Here is a 15,139-nt window from a genome sequence, read left to right on the forward strand (position 1 = left end):
ATGGATTTATTTTGTATTATTTACACCTGTACTTCTCCAAATGTAGCATTTCAAAGCGTGTTGCAAAAAAAAAAAAATAGTTCAATTCAGCTTGGTTGAGTTCTACTGCAAGCCTTCAAGTGTGCAGTAATTTGATTCTAATTGAGTGTAGATCACCATGAGTCCCATTACATACAATGCAAAGTGCTGCTGGGTTCCAACAATCACCAATTACATTAGCTTGTTTTGTTCCATTAAAAAAAAAAAGAAAACTCAAATCCATTCCCTGCTGAGCAGTCAATGGAATTTCTAACAAAGCTCTCGGAAAGCCATTTAATGGTTCAGCAAACCTTTATGAAAAGCCAATGCAACCTTTTATACAGGAGTGACTCAATGTGGCTGAACAGGCAGGCAAACAAACAACAGATGAGACGAGTTGTCAATTCTAAGAATTAATAAAATTAAAAAGACTTTTGCCTTCCTGGAATTAAACATTTGCGTGTGCGTGCTAAAACCATTCTGTTGTCTTCACGTAACACAAATCCACATGTGTAAGGTCTCTGAGTTTTATAAGAGCCAACTGCAAAATGAAAGTTTGAGTGGTCTGCCAAAGGATGACATTAAAGCTACTATAATGGTTAAGCCAGATGTGGAGATGAAGAGAGGGATGAAGGGAGAAAAATAGGGGGTGGATTGAGAAAGGAGAGATCAACTGTTCTCTTCCAGATGAGCACTGTGGATCTGCAGGAGCATCAAGACTGTCTCGCACTGCTTGATGACACCTTCAACTCATGACATACTGAATTACTACAGTGATCGTATCTTGCCTTTGAAAACTATAGTGGGACCAGACACAATTTTTTTCTACCCACATTTGGCAGCCTGGCAGTTGTTAATTTCAAGTCTTCAACAGTTAATTGACAATAACTTTGACTCCAGGCAATGAATAATAATTACTGTCCCAGAGTCTCTCATTACATTCAGATCGCATACTTACATGAAGTATCATCAAGTCCTGACAATTATAATAAGAAGTAGAATAGTGTAACCTCTATCCCCAGCTACAGCTCCAACAGCCCAGCCACGATAAAGTTAACATAAAACAAATCATATGAAGCATGTCCTTTAGGCCTTTGCCAAGCTATTACAACAAAAATTTGCACCAAATCCCTAATAGAATTAATATTAATCATCAGAAATGTGTTTCAACATTAACACAAAACAATGCAACACATGCAATGTTATGCCTAACAATGCAATTTATATTCATTACAATACAACTAACTGAATCCTGAATGAAAAACAAACAAAACACTACAATAGCTGAATACTTTATCACTCAAACATTTGATCATGCTTGCCATGATCAGCAGTCCTGTTTATTTATTGTCAAGCAAACTCAAGCCAACTTTGGAAAAGTCAGAAAAAAGGCAATGCATTTTAGGCGTGTTTCCCTCAACTCAGTTTGGAGCTAATAAAAGAGGCTACACGATACACAGTTTTTGTAAGAGGATGGTGGTATAGCCAACATTATGCATGGCGGTAACACATAACACATTTTTCTTTCTCTTTTCCATCACTCTTTGCTAATTCAATAAAATCTAAACACTTGTGAAAAACTACTGTCCTGGATTCGCAAGCAGTATGAGGAGTCAAAAGCCCATATAGGAAAGGTAGCAAGATGTGACTGTCAATCATCAAACAGAAGTATCTAGGGTGAAAATCTCTGATACACTTCTTAATAATTAAACTGCAAATCTGTTTACATGGTGCCTACTGTACACAGTGAAAGAGAAAATTTGAAGGGATGTAAACGGGAGAATGCGAGAGAGGGAGAGAGAGATGGAGGAAGGAGGAGATTGAGTGGAAATGATGCCATTAGCTTGGAGGAGCTCTCTCTAGCTCTTAGTCAAAGGGCTCATTTGGCTCCACTGGCTATAAACAACAATCTAAACAAACCGAATACACACTAAAAGTAAGTGCTCCCTCTTTCACCCCCTCTACAGTCTTCTCTGCTCTCCTCCGTCTCCCTGTCATATGTGCTCAACTCCCGTTTAATGTCCTGCAAATGAAGCGGATTTATTAATGTGTAATTAAGTAATAATCATCACTACATAATGCATGAGAGACTCAAGGGGCCGAGAGCAGAGAGAGAAAGGAGAGAGAGATAGGATAGAGAGGCTGCTGGAGCAGACAGAGGAGGAGATTTCTGCTGCCTCGCCTCGCTAAAGACACACATTAAAAACGGATTAATCCACTGAAATAATATTTTGATAAGAGACGCAGCGTTCTCTCATTTCCTCCTCCTCGCCCCTCCTTTTCTCTCATCCCATCATATTCTTCCAAAAGGTCCATTGTCGCGCCATTTGTGCATGTTCAATTAACTGACTGCAATTAACCAAGTCTCACTGTTAATAAGAACTTAATCACTGTAAAGACTAGACGGGTAAATAAATCCATCCGAAGTGGAACTAGTGATACAAAGACTGATATTTGTGTTTGTTTTGTCTTTAGATGAGATGGAAAACGTTTTGTATCATATTGTTATTGGCAAAATCATCCTCCAATGCACCGCAATATCCTCTTTATTAAATTAAAATACAACAACTCTCCCCATCATATAACTATTGCTTTTTATTGGTAGAAGTTTTGGAGTTTGGTTTCAGGTCAGGGGGAATATAAAAGCCAAATGAAACGATTATTGCAATGATGAATGTGCGGTTGCTGTCCATGATTTCCTTATTCAGGAAAACTGTAACTAAGTGAAGTGATATTCTAAGATCGCAATATCACCCATGAGGCACAGATTTCATTTCTAGAAAATTTCATTGTCTTGGCCGACACCACTCTGAGTCATTGCGAAATCCACAGCAGGAGATGGATGAGGTGCTTCTTTGTTATTGTTTTGGCATGCCTGGCTGGCCAGTTTACGGACTTACTGGCCAGCCAGTCAGAGTTGGGTGAGCAGGTGAAAGACGGTAGAACATGAAAACACAGATAATCCCCTGGTGATGCTCACCTCGCTCTGGCCTACATCGCTCCCACCCGCCCGCCCACTCACCTGCTCTGTGCAACTGCGCTGCCCCCAAGCACCTCCTCTCTCTCTCTCTCTCTCTCTCTTCCCTTTACCCTTCACCCCATCTTTCTCCTCTATCCCTCTCTGCACCCCCCTCCCATGCCAGGTCTTGCCAAGCTGTCAGTGGGGCAAGGTGTGAAGGGGAGATAGCAAAAGGCATGTACACACACGCAGATGCATGACTACACACTCGTATGGTGCTTATGCAAGACTACAAGGGTTGTGTTGCCTTAGCCCCACACACACACACACACACACACACACACACACACACACACACACACAGCTTTGCTTCGCTTGGCTGCTTGACTATAGCTAAGCTCTGGTTATCCAGGCTGCTGAGACCAGACTGCCTTGGTGACACACACACAGACACGCATGTCCATGACGCATGCAAACATGAATATGAGTGTAGCTCTTGCAAGCCACACACACGCGCGCGCGCGCGCGCGCGCACGCACACACACACACACACACACACACACACACACACACACACACATACATTGACAAGACAATGACAAAGCAGCAGTGGACAGATTCACTGGTCCACAGCAGCTGATTTGTTCACTGACAGGCATCAACAACACACCAGCTACAGCAGCTACATACTGATGATGAGGAGGAAATCAGCCTCACGGTTGTACACCAGCACTCTGCTGCAACCCAGAGTGGAGTGACTGAGTAGGTGATTTATACATTTAGACCAGAAAAACATGACATACAGATCTGAAGTTAACCAAACACAGACACCAAACCTTTACAGGTACTGATATGTCAGAATGATAGTATCTGCCAACACTGGCCCATTGTTACATGTTGGTATCGGCGTATATGTTGTCCAATATATACCATTATTAAAACTCTTTTTTTTTTTTTTACAGAATATAATTTAGAAAAAAAATGTCATATCATTGATGTGACTTTAGACAATAAACTATTGTGCTATAAAATATCCTACCTCCATTGTGTATTTGTGATAAGATTTTAAACACCGATGATTTCAATTTTCTTATTCCCCTATTTAATATCAGTTTACCTCAGAAAAAATGTGGAGTGATGCTACTATTCATGCACCGTTGTCACCATTTTGGATGATTAAGTTTACTGTTAAACTGTAAAGCGTTTGATGACCCCATTCAAGGGATCATGATGTGCAAAAATAAACACACAATCATATGTTTTGGTTGATATTTTGATTTGGAAGTAAGAAAATGCCTAAATCGGCCCCAACATTTCTTCATCTATCGAGCCAAATTTTAACCGTGTGGTTTAGATCACCCACGATGATCCTTATGATCATTATCGTCTTTATTATTATTTTTATCATATTGACAATACACTGAATGACTGACTTGACACGAATCAAGAACAACAGCTGCATACCTCTTAACACACCGATTCCATGACTTTTTTCTTCACACAAACTCAAATGAGAATGTACCGATGCATCCAGACAAACACAAGGCGTGTTGTGTTCTTCTTAGTTGAGCGAAAAGCTCAACAAATATTACTCAAATCCACATAAGAGACACGTTGTTATTTGTGTATGTACGCACATAGTTAACATATCTACCTTTGTTTCTGGCCTGTTTGATGGCGGTTCTTCTAAAAGTCTACCAGCATACCAGGAGTATGAGAGTGTGGAGGCACCAAACTGTGCTGCAACAACCAGGTTCAAACCCAAGATCACACGCTGGTTATGAGTGCCTTTTAGGCTCCTAATTAAGAACCAAGCAGGAAAACAAATGACTCATGTTGAAACTAGTAATAAATAGAGATGCTCCCTGACAGTACCCTTAAAAATTACAGTCAACTTTGCAAATTAATTTTCTAATTAGCAACAAAGTTTTAATTCTCCCGTACTTGCAATGTCAAGTCATTTTTATTAGTATAAATAGTTAAAGCAGACCAAGACAGATTCTGAGCAAGTAGGAGTGTCACCGTCCTCCAATTTCCCAGTCGATTTGACAGAACTTTAACGTTTGATTTGATGGATTTTTTTTAAATTTCATTTTAAGCACTAACAGCCTTGATTTGTACGTTTTCAGATTCTTCGAAAAAAAATTGGCTATATGGTTTATCAAGACATTTATTTATATATTAACCAAATTCATTCCCTCATTTCGGCTCAATGTCAGAGACATTCCCGTGGTGTCTGTCTGTGTGTGTGTGTGTGTGTGTGTGTATGTGTGTGTGCGCGTGTGTGTGTGTGCGTGCGCGCGCACGCATAGGTGTTAATCGTGGGGACAACAACTTGTCCCCACAACTGTTGATGTATCTAAAAACAAAAGCCAACAGACCCAAACCTTTCTGTGGACCTGAAGGCTGCTAATGACAACGGAACTGGTCCTAACTGGAACACTACCAGCTCTACTGGGATGCTCATTACATTTCCGCCCTTTAACCAGCAAATACAGTGTTTCAATCCATTCAGTTGAATCCATTATGGATATTTTTAACAGCTTTTTCTTTTATGTTTTAACCCCTTAACAATTAGCAGATTAAGTGTGGAAAATAAATGCAGGGGGAATGGCGCTCCTACACGTGAAGCAATAATCAATCCTGAACACCTAAGGGATTCATTTTTGATAAAGAGTTGAAAAGTAGGCTACAGCAACGATTGCATCCATTTTCCATCCCAAGTGTTTCTTAATCTGATCAGTTACCTGTTCAAATATCCCACAATAATACGACCTCAAACATGTCACACAAAAACACACTGCCACCAACGCTTGTGTGGTGTGCACATAGTTCGTCCTACTACTGACAAACTGAATCACACTCTTCCTCCGATGACCCGTCCTCATCTCAGAAACCCTCCAATCAAAGATGCTGCTGCTAATCAAACTAACCACACAGTTGGAACTGCTGTCAGACAGCCGCCTGCTTCCTAGAGAGTCACAGAGGAGGGAAAGCCTACATGGCTACATGGTGGAGGAAATGGGGGGGGGAGAGAGAGAGAGAGAGAGAGAGAGAGAGAGAGAGAGAGAGAGAGAGAGAGAGAGAGAGAGAATGGCGACCACATGGTAAGCCCATCCCGTTGCCCATCTGGGTCCCATAAAGAAAACATGGGGGCCAAGGCCACCACATGCCCTCATGCAAGATGCCTACTCACCCATGCACTGCAATGAATGCTATTTTCTGACGAAACAGAACAGGAAACGAAGGCACCCTTTAGAACTTTATGTATCACCCATTTGAACTTTATAAATCTGTCAAATTCAGACTGAGCTGCCAAAACCTTGCAGGGCTGCAATTTAAAGTAGATGTAAATCCACCTGGAATATTTAGTAAAGAGGAAATGGAGAGATGAGAATAGAAATTTCCTAAAATCTCACATGAAGAAGAAAAAAAAAACCCTGCTAAAACGTGTTAGATTTCAACATCTGAGGGAGAAGAAAAAAATCTTCTCAACTTTTTTTTTTCTGATGTTGAGAGAAACTGCAATGATGTAGGATTTGGGGTGAAACAGTCCATTGAGCTCAGCCCAAAACATTTGTGGGGCAGTTTGGGACAAGTGCAACACAGCACAATAGCGGACTGGAGCAGATTACGTGAGCCAATTAACCAAGTGAATTACAACAAGTTGGTCGGAGAGCACAAGACGCTGTCAGAGAGTCCGAACGCCGGTGGCTCGTCTCTCAGGTTCTGAGAGTGGGGCAACTGATTGAAAACAATTAGCCGGCGGACATTAAAGTGTAGCACCTTTTCTATCAGGTGAAACAGTTTTGAAGCTTTAATCGATAACATCTTTAAGAATCAATTAGAGAACCAGATGCTGAATGAATTGACCTCTGTTGTTCCACTACCAACTTGCCACGGGTTTTAAGGGGAAATTAAATTGGCTAACACGATGCACCAGAGTTAAATCTCGGTCATAGTGGTTCATTGTTACTCACTCATGAGCTTAAATAAACTGTTTCTTACCTTTAACGGAGCGCGGCTTGGCCTGTTTTCGTCTCGACATCTCCGGTTTTGTTTGAAAATGTTTATTCTCTTAATTGTTTTTGTTCCGTTCCGTGTTTTCAGCTAACCATGCAGGCGGGCACGCTCGGGTCGTCTGTCCTCCTCCTCCTCCACTTCGCTGCCGCCTGTTCGCCTGTTGCAATGCGGCAGCTCCGGTGTCGTTAGTCCAGAGACGAGAAGCCGAACACCGCGTGAGTGAAGCGGCTTCAATGCTGCCTTTCCTTCTCTACCGGCTGCCGGGCTCGCGCAACCTGTAGAATAAACGGCAGCAACTTCCCGTTACCAGTCCTCCTCTTCTTCGCTGCGGCGTCAGTGTCTCTTTTTGTGTGTGCGCGTCTGTGCGTGTGTGTATGTGCGTGTGCCTATGTTTCTCGCCGCTCGCGTTTTTTGCTTTCTCCGCTGCAAACCTCCCGCTCGTGCCGTTCCGGACTGGGGCGCGCGGGGCAAACACCTGAGCAGGTCCCGCGCGGTAATGAAGCGAAGTGACAGCAGCGGCGGCAGCAGCGTCCGAGCGCGAGGTGGCGGCGCCTCGGCAGTACGTGACGGTCCAGGTGATGAGGATGTTTGGGGGGGTGGGGGGATTGCTCTCGAACGTGACTTCTTCCGCCGCGCTCCTCGTGTCTCCGCTGTCTCTTTTTTAGTTTATCGTAACTATTTCAGTCTGCTTTGTTTTCCCTCCAGGAAAGCGGCACCGAACCGAGCAGCCTCCCGTGTTCCGTCCCGCTATTCTACACTAGGCAGTGGTGGTGGTGGTCTGGTGGCATGGACATTGCGCTCTTCCCCTGCATCTCCACCCCCGAGGGGAACACTGCTTTTGCTACCCACGCTCTCTTTTTGTTAATATTTCTCAAAGCCCTGGCGGTGGTATTAATAGCAGCCTAATATTTCCACCAGTCTAACCCTTCGCTAGCCTCTGTCTCCCTGCTTTTTCTTTGTCCTGACTCTGGCTACCAGTCTCCCTCCTCCTCCTCTGCCTGCCTCTGCTGGCGGGGCTGCGGCGCAGACACACATAATAAAGCCAAGGCAGGCAGTGCTTGGCTGGAAATGTAGCCGCGTCCCAGCAGGGGGATGTGAGAGAAGGGTCCCGGCGGGGGAGCGCTCTGATCCCGCAGGGAGCAGCTCGGCACAGCCCGGGTTGGCTGAGGCAGAGAGGCAGGAGAGAGGCAGGCTGGGCTGACACAGAGAGAGGGAAGGGAGGGGGCAGGGGCAGAGTAAGGCAACAGCGCCCAGCTGTGGCCGACCGGCGCCACTACAGCAGGGACAGAGGGCGAAGATTGAGAGAAAATGTGGAGTTGGATTAAAGTGGGATATGGAGGAAGCTCCAAGAGTACATCCGTAAACCATTGGTGTATTGCTGTAGATTAATGATTCCTGTCATATATTCAGTATTGCACCTCATTCGTGAAAGATTCTTGCACACATATACTGTGACTTTTTAACCAATAATTTAGTCTTGCAGACATGGAGCAAAGCCAGATGAGTATTTGTAATTCCTCTCCTACAATCTATTGTGTTTACAACCAATCACAAGGTTAGCAAAGACTAATATTACAGCTTTGGTCCTGCCTCTGAGACCTCTATGTAGTATCAAATAATAATACATTTTTATTTATAGTGTTTTTCAAGGTACTGAAGGATGCTTTACATAAGCTCAAGACATTTTTGAAACACATTACAAGCAGCTCCAAAAAGATGCCTTTTAATCAGGGTTTTGATCATGGATGGGTGGGTGCAGTCACTGATGTGTAAAACAAGTCTGTGTCAAACTATTTCATGAATGAAGCCTATTGCCCCGACGCCCAATTGACAAGACAGATATTTGCATCTCTACGTTAAGCATGGCTTCACTACTGCACCAGCTTCAATCTGTATGTGTTACAAGCATTATGAGGCAAAAAAATAAGTTGATGGGGACAAATGCATTTACTTGAATGCATGGTGGAAACAATTCTTGACAGTAACTACAAAGGCCTACAGCAGTAGTGGATGGATAGACGTTTCCGGTGTGCGACTGACCAATGAAAAACCCTTGAGTCCTGCCCATGCGGTCACAAATTGAGGTTAATAATGAAGTCAGAGTTGACTAAATAGCATGTTGTGAAACACACCCTTCCCTCAATGAGTGTAAAACTGACCTTAGAGACAGCAGCTGTCAAAGAGATTATAATAAGCCATTAATCATTCTACAAAAGATGTCAATACCATTAGAATTGTTGTGATGAAACAGGATTTATTCAAGTGCGCCGTTTGATTTAAAGCAGGAAAACTTTGATTCAGGAGGCATTTACTATTTTTGTTACAGAATGTTTCCACTTGTCCTTTTTTTTTTAAAGAGTTTAGGCAACGTTATGTTACAAAGAGATGGTGATTGAGTGGAGGCATACAGGTCAGTCCCTGCCATGGCAGACAAATTCAGAACTGTGTCTATTTTTTGTTTTGTTTTTCCCTGGAAATCCATATAAGGTTAAAGACTGGAGCAGTTGCAGCTTTCAGAAAACAATGAAGGCCTGGATGCACATTGTAATGGTCCATTCCCCCCTTAATGTGTCTTCACAGGATTCATGTGCAGTTTTAGGATGTCTGACATTTTTAAATAGCGCCTTTTGTCTTGAGGATTTATCATTTTACTCATTTATAGTGAATTAATTTCTTTAGGAGACTCTGACAGGATTAGTTTAAGCCTATTCACTTAGACTGAGCAGAACCTATCCGTGCCTAATGAACATTTTCTACACTTCAGATCGAGACCACATGAAATGTTTCTTTTCAGTCAAAAGCAGAGGAGGATAAAGACCTTTGTGTTTACACTCATATTCTTTGCTGAGACATTTAAAACACTGTTGTTTCTGTGGAATTTTGGATAAATGGTTCCAGGAAGAAACCTCTTTTTCATAAAAAAGGCGGGTTACTGTGAAAATAAACCGTTTGACTGACTGTATAACCATAATTCAATTAGCCACGCAAGTGTGTGCAGGCATGTGTGTGTCCGTAAAACGTTGTGTGTCTCCTTCAAAGCTCCTTTATTTCTAGTAAAGAAAAGAGAGACACGTCTGTGGACATTATAGAGCGGACAAAGAGGGAAAAAATGAAAATCACTGGGTGCTTTGTTCTTCACTCTCTGGTCCGACTGAGTGCTCTCTGACCGCAGCTGAGCTTTTTCATGATCCCCCCCCATCCCTCTCTCTCTCTCTCTCTCTCTCGCTCTCCCTCTCTCTGTTCGTCTGTCTGTCTCTCTCTCTCTCTTTCTGGTTGTCATGGTTAACTGGGTAACGTGGAGCTCCCTGTGCTGACCAGCAGGACCACTGCCCTCTGCAGATTGAGACTCCTGCCCCCCAATCCACCCTGTCCTCCTGTGGGGAGACAGAGCAGCCTTTAAGACTGACCCCCCCACTGGGGTTTGGGTAGGCGGGGGGCTCTTGTCTCTGTGCCCTCCCCTTGTTCCCCCCTCTCCCTGTGCCTCACCCTCCAACCCTCACCACTCACTCCCTATGAAATGAGTGCACACCAGGAAACCGGTGTTTGTGTGTGTGTGTGTGTGTGTGTGTGTGTGTGTATGTATGCGCACGCGCACACATGCGTGCGCGTGTTGCTCCCCCAATGTGACTGCCGCTGGCATAGAGGGGCAAAAGCCTTCACTCAGTGGTTGGTCCCCCTCTCCCCCCTCCTCGGTTCTGCCGGTAAATACAAAGAGTGGGAAAAAAGCCCACATTACAAGCTCCTTAAGGGTCAAGGACAGGCCCCAGTCTGAATAGCTTCTAAGAGTCGTATTGTTGAATCACATAGCTAGCGATTACACCCTCTGTCATCTCCGTGCGGATTTGACTTCCTTACACACACAACAAGAAAACATCAAGTAGCAGCTACTGGATAAGTCGGCCAAGAGACATGCAGTGGGAATTGATACAGACAGGACATCAATAGAATGAACCAGGGGCAGATGTAGAATTACAGCCTCAAAAATAGGGATTTGGCTGTAAGATTTCATACCTAAACAGCAAAGGGTTTTAAATTTGAGAGCAGTGAGATTATAACTCAGAAAATCATGAGGGAGGTGTCTATTTTCAAAAATGTACGGACAAAAATGACGATCTACCCGTGCGTATGTCTAATGTGGTTGCAGATGTTTGACTTTACACGAATATAATGTTTAAAGCAATATGTAGATTTATTTCTAATTTAAAACCAATCTTTTCTCGACAGTGTGGATTCGAAGAGACCTGAGGGCCCAAGTTCTGAGCGTGAGCACCATTCTTTACAGGGATGAGCTGCAGGATGGTACATTATGCTGTAAGAGTGGTTTGAGATGTTTTCGTGAATTCTATGAGTATTTTTTCTGTGGCAGGTATCACTGGAATCAATTGTAGCCACCATCATCCCAAGCTAACCACAAACACAGGGAAGCTGACATGTTTTTACAGCGTCGTACTACAGGAGGTGAGAGATTGATTAAAAGGATCTTGTCATTTTAAGAGGGCCATAAACTGTCTGAAGTAACAGTAATAATACAGGTGCACTCACACAACTATGTGATCTCTTTCATGTGGTAAACATCAGACCTGAGGCACAACTAAACCAAAATCATGAGTTTTATAGGAATATTTAGGTGTCAGTGCTAAAGCATCTACAATGAACTGTTTTGGAAGGGGGAAAAAATCAAATATACCTTGTGTTTTTCGAGAACTAAAAACAGTTCACTGCATCTGCTAAAAGGTTCCTTTTTAAAAAAAATATGAAGAGATGCAGTATTAGGGAGCTCCTTAGGGGACACAAGCAAATAAATAGATAAATAAACGGTGAGGGGATGTGCAAAAATAAATAATCATAGAGTGCATGCAAAAATTTTGGGTGAGAGTTTCTGCTGAGCATTTGAAAGTTTATGGTGCGCACCAGACAATGTGATGCTTTCTTTTTTTTTTTGGTTCATACCTCCCTTCACTTCTTTCTTTATCTCTTTTTTTGTTTATGTCCCCATCAGTGTTTTTTTTTTTCTTCTCCGGTCCCCTCATTTTCTTTTTCCCCCTCATGTCCCCTTAGGGGCTCAAGATATTACCTAACCTTGTGAAAAAATGGTAATTACAAGTATAATTACAGCAGGCTGGACCATCACGCTCTTGAGCTGGTGTACTGTATAAAAACCAAAGTTGACTGCTAAAGAAATCTGTAAATGGTTTTGTCCTTTGGTGTTTGTTGTTTGTCTGTCTGTCTTTTTTTCAGTTGCACAGTTGCTAAGTGGTTAGCACTGTTGCCTCACAGCAGAAAGGATCATGTCTTCATCTGTACCATGTTGATGTGGATGGAGTTTGCATGCTCTTCATGCATCTGTGTGTGTGTGTGTGTGTGTGTGTGTGTGTGTGTGTGTGTGTGTGTGTGTGTGTGTGTGTGTTTTCCTTTGGTGCCCCGGTTTCACCACTGTCATGTTAAAGTTAATACTCTCTCGCCAAAGTCAACCAGTAGAATGAACTGAAGTTTGTCCCTAAAATGAAAAATTTCATAATAAAAAGTAAATGGTTGCTATTAAAGTCCCTATGTGTAGAATTTAAATGGCTCTTGTTCTGATGACAGACAACAATTTACTGCTGTAGAGTTGCCACGATGCCAAAAATTTGGTTGCTGGTACAATATGGCCATGTTTACACAGTTCTTAATATCAAATTCTATAACAAAATAATCAGTTGGGTCCAAGTTGCCGCTCAATTTGTGGCTAACCATACGCAGAACTTGGTTTGTGTCTTATTGAGGAGTTTTAGCATGTACTTTCTGACAGGAAGCATCAACTGTACGTATACAGGTTCATGTAAGTCGGCGGAGTCACTTAATCCATTGTAGCGCTAATTAAGGCCATAGTAGAGCTACAGAAATGTTCACTATCACACACACACATACACACACAAGCTCTCTTTCCCTTGACCGCACCACAAATAACTGGTGAAGACCATGCTGTCTCCTTAATCTTGTAGTGGTGTTGTTTTTTTCCTCCTGAGGTCTACGAGCTGAACTGCTGCTGTGACTGTGCTTGTTGGTGTCATTCTTTGTGTTGCTAATGTCCCATATCTCCATCACCTATGATTACTTTATGTACCACAGAAAAACAAGTACGATCACGTCTTCAGTATTTTTGGCATCAACTTTTTATCAGACTACATCAAGCCTTGAGACACACTGTTATGCACCCCAAAGTGAAGCCAGCAAGGGTTCCTGTTTCTGCTGCTTTACAAGGAATTACTACTTGATGATTGGAGTTTCAGCACAGTGAAGGGTGAAACTGGGTGGAAAATGTAAAGTGATCCCTGTTCTTGAGCTAAAGTACTTGTTGGATTGCTGAACAACACTCCCTCACTGCTCTTTGGTACTAAAATTGGGGCGAAGCCTGCCCCTGACAAAGTCTGAGCTCAAAAAGCAGACAAGCTATCCCTCTTCACACAGCAATTGCCAGGTTTGTGACGGTGGAAAAAGGAAACAAGCAGTCATCACATATCTGCTTCTGTCACTGTTCATGTGTGTAAACAAATGCAACCGCATGATAACCTGCGAGTGTGCACTATAATCATGTTCCTCTCTTTAGAACAGCAGGCTCTCTGCCTTGCCAGTGATGAGTGAGGTCACCTGTAACAGTTATTGACACTTCCAAATATGGTCAGATGGCACATCCAAGACAAAGTGTTTCAGGTTTACCCTGGCCTTCATGGAGTGTTCACATCATTTTGGGTAGAAATGCAAAACAATCTGCAGTCACTCATGTCACTAAAGATGAGTGTATTGTTACGGAAGCTGGTTTTGAGGGCGTGTGTGTGTGTGTGTGTGTGTGTGTGTGTGTGTGTGTGTGAGAGAGAGAGAGCTTTAAGCTAAATATACATGGCTGTCCCTTTTCTGCATTCTGGAGTCAAAAAGAAGTGATGCAAATGACAGGCAAAACACACTTTGTGAGCGAAGCATCACTTAAACCACCCATATGCAGAAAAGAAGCAGTTAGTAACTGCCTCACAGCGGTCAAACACTCTGTTCAGCCCTCGCAGAGGAGTCAGCAACAATATGGAAAGTGTGCATTTGGAATCAGGTATTTAAATTTTGGGAGAAACAGAGAAAAACGCAGAGTTTAATAAAGAGGAGGTATGAGGAAATGCCTAACTAGTGGGCATAACAGTTGCTTTCTCAGAGAGGGATGAATTATTCATGTAATGATGAGATGTATTTTTAAAACAGCTTGCTGAAATGAGCCAAAGTGGTTTCTCCTTAATGTTCAGATGTCATGTGGGTTTTATTGTTTTAGTGTTTAGACCCCAGAAACTCTTATATACTACCTGATGCTCATTTACCCACAATGATGATGCAGAAGGTCAAAAAAAGTTTTATCCAGGAGTTTCTTTAGGAGTGATTATACTCTCCACATCAGGCCTTTGCAACAGCTGTCCTGGCAGGACAGGGAAATGCGACGGGGTCAAGGGTCTGAGTATCTTCATTAGACATTAGACACATTACCAGCTGGGTCACGCGCTGCCGTGAGCTGACTGCAGGGTCTCCACAGTGTGACCTGCAGTACTGCTGCATGCGCCCAATGAATTTTCTCTGTTTTTGTTTCTTTCACACATTCTTCTTCACTCCACTCTTCTCGTCTCCCAGGTATCAAAGCTTTCTATTCCTGAGGTGAGGAGGTAGTGTAGCCTATTCTCCTCACAAAGGGCTCCTGAACATCAGCCCATTGTGCTGCTTGCTTTCCTGCCACCAGCGAATAGAGTTCATGTTATATTTATGTAGCCTAAAGCGCACTCGCTCCCTATCTTCCTTTATCATTCGCTCCCTTCCAGCTCTCTCCCTCTCTCTTTCTCTCTCTCTCCCTGTCCTCTGTGTTGTGTTGAACTCTCGCCAGCTCCACTAGGTCTCCCCTCAGCAGACAACAATGTTCCATCTCGCTGCTTTTGCCCTAGATATCAGCTATTTTTATATGGAATAATTAGACACATAACTGATTTAAATACTGCAAAGCCGTATTCTTTTGTCTCCACTTGACGTGAGCTGAGAGCACAATGCAAAGGGTCGTAAGTGTGTGTGTGTGTGTGTGTGTGTTCTGAAGTAATTGCTGTTGTTTTAAGATGGTAGACATCAGTAGTGGCATGGCTG

At 43.0% G+C, this 15,139-nt stretch overlaps 1 protein-coding gene across 3 annotated transcripts in view; it reads right to left on the reverse strand.

The window, feature by feature from the left end:
- Positions 1-8,146, reverse strand: part of znf423 (zinc finger protein 423) — a 156,194-nt gene extending 148,048 nt beyond the window's left edge. For 2 of the 3 annotated variants that reach the window (XM_086208684.1, XM_086208683.1), the window contains exon 1: positions 6,986-8,146. In XM_086208684.1, coding sequence (XP_086064810.1) covers positions 6,986-7,025 — 40 coding nt within the window. In that variant the 5' untranslated portion in view covers positions 7,026-8,146. The remainder of the gene's footprint in view (positions 1-6,985) is intronic. The other variant, XM_086208685.1, reaches the window with a different exon arrangement.
- Positions 8,147-15,139: the final 6,993 nt, after the last annotated feature.

Source organism: Aulostomus chinensis, chromosome 7, assembly GCF_037954235.1.
Source record: "Aulostomus chinensis isolate RoL2024-O1b breed Wild chromosome 7, RoL_Achi_v1.0, whole genome shotgun sequence".
NCBI classification, from domain to species: Eukaryota; Metazoa; Chordata; class Actinopteri; order Syngnathiformes; family Aulostomidae; genus Aulostomus; species Aulostomus chinensis.